Here is a 9,127-nt window from a genome sequence, read left to right on the forward strand (position 1 = left end):
CCTCCACGCAACAGGCCTGAGTGGCAGTGGACGCCAACAGCCTCCACGCACTGGGCTCCGTTATTTCATCAGCAGTTTCAGAAAAACCTGCCAAAAGCAGTTATGCCTCACTGCAATGTGTAGCTTTTTCCTGCCATTTTTTCATAATAAAAGAGGGAGTGAAACTCGCTCGCTCTCTCCCACTCCACCCCCCTCTCCCAAAAAGAGCCAAAAGGATACGAGGAGGAAAAAAAAAAAAGAACCCACACACCAATCTCCGAGGGGATGCCATTGAGGTGTGGCTTGTATTTAAATATCCAATATGTCAATGTAAGGGGAGTGGGTATGTATATAAAGTGCCGTTTGCATCTGATAGTTCGACGAAGCCAGCTATGAGAGGCCTGGGGAGATGGATGCGGAGGGGAAGCGGCACTTTGACTGAGCGCAAGGTCAGGAGCGCGCTGCCCCACGCTCCCCGCCGCTGAGAAGTTCCTTGGACAAGAACAGACGTCGACTGCAGCTCGGCAGAGCGCGGAGCGAGCTAGCAAGCGAGCGCCGCCGTGTCGCCCGCGCCCGCGGCGGGGAGAGGCAGTTCGCGCCCCGCGGCCCGGACTCGGCCCCGCGCGCCCCGCCATGGCTGAGGTGGGGGGGGTCTTCGCTTCCTTGGACTGGGATCTGCACGGCTTCTCCTCGTCTCTGGGGAACGTGCCTTTAGCTGACTCCCCAGGTTTCCTGAACGAGCGCCTGGGCCAGATCGAAGGGAAGCTGCAGCGCGGCTCGCCCACCGACTTCGCCCACTTGAAGGGGATCCTGCGACGCCGCCAGCTCTACTGCCGCACCGGCTTCCACCTGGAGATCTTCCCCAACGGCACGGTGCACGGCACCCGCCACGACCACAGTCGCTTCGGTGAGGACGCGGCCGGGGGGGACGGGAGGCGAGCAGACGCCGCGCTGGGGAGCCGACGGCTCGAGGCTCCGGCTTGGGGCCCGCGGACCGCCACCTCCCCCCCCACCGCCCCTCGGCTCGGCGCCGTCTGAGCCCTTCTGAGGCGGGAGGCCGCCGGGGACGCGGGGCAGGCGGGACGCGACGGTGCGGACTTGAGCCGCGCAGCGGCGTCGGGGCGCCTGACACCCTCAGACATTCTCGGGAGGAGGCGGGGGCGCCTTGAGGTGCGGCTTCTCCTTTCCCCACTCCACCCTCCCTCCCCCGGGAGCTAGGGGATTGTTCTGGGACCTGGACGCTGCGCTTCCGAGGAAAGCAGGTGGAGCTGGGAGAGGGGTAGGAGCATCCGCCGAGGAGGTCGGGGACCGTGGCTACAGCGTGAGGCTGAGTCTCCAGGGCAGCTGGGTTGTCGCGGCAGATTACCTGAAGCTGGAGCCTTCGAGGGCCGTGGATACGGCGTGTGGACGGCCCGCGTCCAAGTCGATTTTGGCCTGCGGGGACGCGGCAGCCGTGACACCTGCCTGCCTCTGTGTTGCTCTGCCCGTGTTGAGGGCCAACCCAGACAGCATGGCGGGAGCTGGGTATTAGAGAAACTAGGAAAGCCTCCCGGTGGCCACTGTGTAAGGGCACAAGCCCTGGGGCAGCTTTTGCCAGAGCTACCTCTGGACTCCTTGCTTCAGTGAGGAAACCGTTCTGGGCCCACTCCCACCCCCAAAAACAGGTGTCTCCTAGGCCCAGGGCAGAAGACACCCAGTCTCCATCCAGGATTTTCTCTGCCTGCCACTCTGCAGATTGTTCAAAGGGCACAGCTGCCTGTCTCACATACAGAACACAATTAATATAAACCTTGACCTGGGACAGAGATCATTGGGTTTCTAAGCGAATGTGTTCACTCCTCAATAATTTGGCCATTTTCAGTTTCAATTTCCTATCCTCTACTAAACTGTTATTCTGATGCTGTGACAGCTACCCTTCCTTGGGTCCCCGCATCTCCCAATGCCCTCTACTTCCTCCCAAGGACCCTATGGGCCAAAGACACCATCTAAGCCAGTGAGAGGCTTTGCCTACCGTCAGGCATGATACTCTTCCCTTCTTTTTCCCATCCTCCCTCACTTCCCCCAAACCTCCCTATCCTCCTATTCCCCGTGCCTTGCTAGAGTTGCACCCCAGTGCACCATAAAAAGTCTGGGGTGGGGGCTTCCCTGGTGGTGCAGTGGTTGAGAGTCCGCCTGCCGATGCAAGGGACACGGGTTCGTGCCCCGGTCCGGGAAGATCCCACATGCCGTGGAGTGGCTGGGCTCGTGAGCCATGGCCGCCAAGCCTGCGTGTCCGGAGCCTGTGCTCCACAACGGGAGAGGCCACAACAGTGAGAGGCCCGTGTATCACAAAAAAAAAAAAGTCTGGGCTGGATGGGGAGGGGGGCAGAGGCCTGTTCCTGGGCAAGGCTAAGTCTAGCAAACAACTTAGGGCCAGGGCTGGTCTTCCTTGCTGGGAGCAAGCAGGATCCCTAATGAGGTCTATGTCATCTTGGAAAAATGCACTTGGAGAGCTGAAGTACAGTAGGTTGTGTGTGGGGTGGGGGTAATGGAGGGGTGCAGGTGTCTGTATAAACTTGCAGCAGGTCCTCAAAAGGGTGACAAGGTGGGGTGGGGTGAGGGGAGAGGGAGGGTTAACTTAACTCCTTTCCCTTCCATCACTAGTGACTTTGCAGTCCCCATTTGTTCCTTTTCAGAAGGAATGGGACTCCCACCCTGGCCTCAGAGCCCCCCAAAGCTCCCAGAAATGGCCTAAAGATATTGGGGTAGCTCATTCCTGAGATGTAGAATAAAAATTCTGAAATGATGGAGAAATGTGAGGTGGGGGCGGCAGAGGTGGAGAAACTGTGAGCTTGACTCCCAGCAGCTACAAGTGTTCGTCTGATTCTGTGCCTAAACTGAGCCCAGTAACCTACAAGGTCAACATAAAGCAGTAATAGGCTCTTGGGATAAGTGGTCTTTAATTACCTCCCTAAGGACACATCTTGATTTCTTTTCATCTCCCAGGTCTGCTAAGGGTGTTAAGTTTAAGGAGAAACCAAAGGAAATAAAACTGGCGGGAGGAAGGGGTGTTTTCACTGCTGCTTAACTGTTTCATTTTGGGTTTTGCCTTAAGCGCGCGCGCGCGCGCGCGCGCGCGCACACACACACATACTGACTGAGACCACCTCTGCATCACCTTTTCCCTTTCCTCCTTCCCTGGCTTCCTGGCAGTTCCGTGTATTTCCTGTAAAGGAAATGATAACTGGTCAAAGTTGTGTCTTTGTAACGTCCCCTGCCAACTTGCAAGCACACATTTACTCTTTCTCAGTTTAGCTTTTGGCAAAGAAAGAGGTGGCGTTTGAGTTTGCTAACTCTCTCCTCCCTCCACATTTCAGTTAATCAGCCAGGGTATTCAATAAATCGAAACTTTAACATTCCATGAGTGCTTTAGCAGTCAACATTCCAGCAGGGTAAAGTAGGCCAGACTTAAGATATAAAATATTATAGATTTCTGCTTGGGGGGAGGAGGTACTCTCCAAAGGCCATGTAAAGTAAATAGCTATTTGTTGTAATTGGAGAGCAGGGCCCCCAAGGATTACCCTGGAATCCATGTGTTCAGAATGAGTCAGGCTGAGCCCAAGAGCAGCCTCGACTCCAAATAATAACCTGTTGGCACAGCCTAGGCTCCCCCTCCCCCCCTTCCCCACCCCACCCCACCCCCCCATTCTGCAATCAGTAGCCAGGAGTATTTCAATCTCCGCCTGGCTGGCTGGTGGCATTTACATGAGGTTCACAGGGATCCTGACATTCCTGAGGGGCACCTGTGGGCTGGCAGAGCGGAGCTTGGGAGCCAGACTGGAGGAGAGGCCTCCCGCCAGGTGGGATGGAACAGGCTCGTGCAGCTGCTTTGGTTTGTGAGCGATATGGTTCTTATTTGGCAAGGTGCCAAAACAGCACTGTCTTGGCCCTGAAGGGCTGAAAGGATGGCTGAGGGCATTCGGGCGAGTTATGGAGCCAGATTAAATGACATACTAGGCCAGTCATCTAGCCAGGTTCTGAAGCGGTGGGACCCAGAACAGATCTGTTTTCTGTTTTCTGAAGCCATGGGGCAAAAGGTGTAAGAAGAGAAGAGTCTGGAAACTGTCGAACACAAGCCAGAACCTGAGGTGGACAGGTCAAATGAGGCAGGGGAGAGGGAGGTCCTGGGCTTTGAAGGGGGTGAAAGTACTGAGGACAAACTTTGTCTACTTAATACTTTGTTTCAACGTTTTGCTGTTAACACCCCTCTCCAGCTCTAGTTGGGAAAATGTGAAAATGGCTTGTTTCCTCTCTCCCTTCATGCTGGCTGGAATTCAGGAGAAGGTTTAGGAATATCTGTTCCATCATCATGTGCCACTGGGTTCCCACAGTTTGAATCCAGCTAATAGGAAAGTTGGCAAAGGGAAATGATGCCCAAAGACAGCTGGGCAGGGATGATTCCAGCTGTTGGAGACCCCATTTCTGGACACAACCCAAGTGACTTCCTCTATGATCTGTCCTTTGGCATCAGGGTTAACAGAGAGCTGGAGAAAAACGGTGGTGACTCAAATGGCCACACCTCTTGGGTTTCATGATTTGTTCTCATACCAGCTTTTGGATGGTGAGATCACAAGCTGCCCTCTGCTACTTAATGAGCTCAGGGTGGTCAGAGACATGAGATAGAGAATGAGGGAACTAAAACCCAGAAGCTCAGAAGTAAGCTGCCTAAGCAAAGAACCGAAGGCTTCAGCGGGTTGGTATCCCTCAAAGTTTAGGACCCAGAACTGAATCATGACCTGACTTCTGGTTTCCTGGCCATACTGGCCACTCTCCTTTGAACACCCTCCTGTGTTTCCATAGCCCTCTTTAAACACAGTAGAACTAAAAATGGCACTCTCGTTGTGATCTGAGACAGAGCAGAATGGGGCAATCCCCTCCCTTATGCCAGTTACTAGATCTTGATCAATACAGCCTTAGATCACATTAGTTTTTTTTCTTTTTTTCTATTTTTTTTACATTAGCTTTTAGCAATTTTTAATTTTTACATGACTAGTTTCACATTAGCTTTTTAATAATCTCGTGAATCAGCCATACTGAGGTTACCTTGTTCAATCAAATTCTGTACGCCATTGTTGTGCATGTTTTGCTAAGCCATGTCTCCCCATTCCAAAGCTGAGCAGACTTGCATTTAGTAAAAATGCACGAAAACGCAAAAGAACAGTCCATGTTTTCAAGAAAATATACGTGGTTGCCTGAAGGGGTGGGGGGAGAAGGGGAGAAGCATATGGAAATAAAAAGAGATAGATAAATAAAAAAGCCTTTACGCAGACCAATTATGATAATAGGCCATGAAATAAGGAGTATGATTAACTCATACTGTACCTGAGGCTCACCCTCCCCCAACAAAACCCCAAACACAAAACATCTTGGGTAACTGGTTTGGGGACCAAAGTGCAGGACTTTACATTTATTCTAATTAAAGCTTATTTTGTTGGAGTCAGCCCATTTTTCCATTCTCTTGAAATCTCTTTGGATTTTTATTGTCGCCTTCTCAGCTGTATGTCTTCTGGAACTAGGGTAAACAGTCCCCCTATGTCCTCTTATAAGTCATTTATTAAAATGTTAAACAGGGCAGAACCAAAATCAGAACCCTGTGCAGTGTAACTAAAGGTTTTGGTCCACTAAATCAGTATCTGCTTAAGCCCTACTTGGCACCAGGTATTTTCCCTTCCCCTCCTACCATCTTGTGTCAATATCCTTTCCCAAAACTCGTTTTTTGTACTACAAGAGTTAGTAACAACCAGACTGAGACTAAAACTTGGAGGATGTCAATGCTAGAGGCCAAAGGCCACGTTCTGAGTGTTCTATACAATGGCAGCAGAAGAGCGTTACATTCTCCAAATAGGTCCGAGTGTGCCCTAAAAGCTTCCATACCTGAATGCCCACCCACCAGCCCAAGTCACTGGGGCTCTTCAGGAGACTTCCCACTGGAGTTCTGAACCTGATTTCACAATTGCCCACTTAATTTTTTAAAGTGATCTTTAAGGAATCAGTCCCACTCCCTGTGTAGATTACATAGAATATTATTACCCTTAAGAATTACATTTTTGGATGAGAAAGACAGCCAGATATGAGCTCATTTCATACCTTTGGATGCCTGTGTGAGTCAATAGTATCACGTTTTGGTCTGTATGTTGAAAAACATGGTTAGAGAACATCAAAGAGAAATCTGGTAGACCATTACATCTGTATCCAAATAATAGATGTGCTATCTTAGAACAAAACTGTGAAGTCTTCAGTATCACCAGGATTTCAGTTCTGGTTCTTTTTTCCCTCTTAGTAGTCAATTTCTTTTTCCCCCCTACTGCTCCTGGGTAAATGAAAACTTTTTCAAATCCTCACCTCTAACTTTGTCAGCTAGAGGGACATTTCTGAATATCTTCCCTTTTCCCTTAAAGCTGCAACATCTCACATCAGTATCAAGTCTAATACTACCTGCCAACTCTTTGCCATAGATAAATTTAAAATCCTCAAGAGGGAAGGGGAGAATGACAGGCTTGTCAGCCTGAGGCTGCACTGGCTAAGAGTACTTTTGAGGAGAAAGCTCTCACCAGTCCAAGTATTGCTTCCTGCCGTAGGCTGGAGGAACAAACTTGGTGAGTGGCCTGTGTGGCCTTTGTTAGAGTCAGTTACAGGCAGTTGACAGCCTCATGTGGCTTTAAGGACATGGGAGCTAAGAGGCTGCAAAACAAGTTCAGCCTAGAGGACAGCAAGGTAATGCTGCGTGCTCTGGGGAGGAGGGAAGTGACTTTGGGAAGATACAGAAACCTGGCCACATTCTTTCATTTTGAAAGCTGCCCTCCCAGTTCTTGAAACGGTGGTATTTAACAGCAATAGTACCTTGTAATTAAGGAGGTTCTGTAGCCAAAGCCTTCTCATGGTCTTTTCCTTATAATATGCCTAAGAGTGTTGACTAGAGACAGAGATTGTGTCCCCCGTTTTACATATGGACAAGCCGAGGCCCAGAGAGACTCAGTGACTTCTCTGAGGTTCCATTCTTGCTGCAAAAGATGGTTTCATCAGGTAATTCACCAAAGGCACACAGAGCTGGCCTCCAGTTGGGCATAAAGGACTAGTAGCTCATGTCACCTGAACAGTTTCCTCTTAGCTTGATATCAGTGATGGAAATGGCATTCACTTTTTTGCTCTAGGAATTCTGGAGTTTATCAGCCTGGCTGTGGGGCTGATCAGCATCCGGGGAGTGGACTCTGGCCTGTATTTAGGGATGAACGAGCGAGGAGAACTCTATGGGTCGGTAAGTTTAAGGTTTTTTTGTCCTCAGAAGCTGTTACCATAAGTGTTTGGACAATGTAAGGCAAAACATTCATCTAGCACTTGAAAGCACTTTTGTCAACTTTAAAGGATTAGTGCCTTCTAGTCAGTTCTTGACTGCCCAGGAACTTGCTACATAACACTTTCACTCATTCAGCCTCCATCAGAACAGAAGCTTTTCTGTAGTACATTTGCTTTCACCTTCTCCATTAGAGGGCCAGCTCATCTGATAATAATAGGAAGCTGTACTGGTTTGTCAGTAGATGGTAAGGGTTTGGGGCATTAACTCTCCCAAGGAGCACATCTTATTTGTGATGGGTACCCAGAGGAGTAGCCAATTGGCTGGCACAAAAATCGGCAGTGGTAGAGCTGGCCTTCAGATTGAGGATTCTGAGATTAACGACACAGTCCTTGATGTCCAGATTGCTTCAGCTGAATCCCAAAGGCCAAACAAAATAAACAAACAAATGAAGAGTGAGGGTTCCAGGGTCTGGTGACAGCCCTAAAGTCCCCAGCTAGGACTGGGTTGGCTGCAGTGCATGTTCACTATTTTGGAAGCCAGCCCAGAGCTGGGGAATGGTGACTTTGCTGATCTTAACCCTTTCAGAGGATCCCAACTCCTGGCTTTGGCTTTTGAGTCACAGAGCATACTTTCTGGCTGCCTGCACCCCATGAAATCAGAGCACATTCTTCCCTGACACCTAAGAGATAGGCCTGTCCCCAGCACTCAGTATCGGCAAAACCCCAGTGAGTAGTATGGTGGTTGGATCAAGTGTGAGAAGGGACAGAGGCGAGAGACCCAGGAGCTGCCAGCTTGAAGTAGCCAGATTGGAGGAACTTTTCAAGGAGATCTTTTCTGAGCTTTCCAACTGACAGGCCTGAGACCCTTCATTAGGAGAGATCACAGCTCACCTCCCATGGAGCTTTATATAGATCCGAGGCCTTTGCCTGTCAGTTGACATGGTTGACTGCAATCTCAGTGGATTTGAACATCATTAGCCCTAAGTAGGGAGAAAACTCAGGGTTGCCAGCGGGGCATGGGGAGGCCATAGCAGAAATTCTCAGGCTCAGAGTGCCAGGTGAGCCCATCTCTTTCAGTCTCCTGCCTTCAGAAAAAATATCACCGGATACATTTTTGCATGGCTCACAAAAGAGGGTGAAAGTGATACCAACAGGGCTGTTTTGTGCTGTTTGGAAAGAAGAGGCCTCAGGAATACTGGGAGATAGGACTGAAATATTCTAGTATCAATGTGCTATTACTATTTTAGTTTCTCCACCAGCAAGCTGGGATGGGAGAAATAGTCATATAATGGGCTCTGCTTTATTTTCTCACCCTCACAGAAGAAACTCACACGTGAATGTGTTTTCCGGGAACAGTTTGAAGAAAACTGGTACAACACCTATGCCTCCACCTTGTACAAACACTCGGACTCGGAGAGACAGTATTATGTGGCCCTGAATAAAGACGGCTCACCCCGGGAGGGATACAGGACTAAACGACACCAGAAATTCACTCACTTTTTACCCAGGCCAGTAGATCCTTCTAAGTTGCCCTCCATGTCCAGAGACCTTTTCCGCTATAGGTAACGGACCCCTAGTGTGACCTCTGTGACCTGTATACTCTGGGGCCACAGTTGTCTCTGGAAGCACTATACTCATAGCTTTTCAATCTTCTTTCCTATCAATTTAGATAACAGAGAAGCACTTACTGTTCAACTCGACCCAGCTGTTCCCTTGTTGTTCAAAGTGTATATCAAGGTTGGGTTATTTTGGGGAGGGATGTGGGGGGAGGGGGAGGTCTAGAGGGAATCTTGTATATACTTTTTTCTTTACTCAT

General features: G+C 49.8%; 1 protein-coding gene across 1 annotated transcript; it reads left to right on the top strand.

The window, feature by feature from the left end:
• Window positions 1–612: 612 nt before the first annotated feature.
• FGF16 (fibroblast growth factor 16) lies at window positions 613–8,877 on the top strand (the record flags this gene model as incomplete). Its single annotated transcript, XM_079727565.1, has 3 exons — window positions 613–886; window positions 7,170–7,273; window positions 8,632–8,877. 3 exons carry the CDS (start codon window positions 613–615, stop codon window positions 8,875–8,877), a joined length of 624 nt encoding a protein of 207 aa, XP_079583691.1.
• Between the last annotated feature and the right edge of the window lie 250 nt (window positions 8,878–9,127).

This window comes from Hyperoodon ampullatus (genome assembly GCF_949752795.1).
Source record: "Hyperoodon ampullatus genome assembly, chromosome: X".
Lineage (NCBI taxonomy): Eukaryota > Metazoa > Chordata > Mammalia > Artiodactyla > Ziphiidae > Hyperoodon > Hyperoodon ampullatus.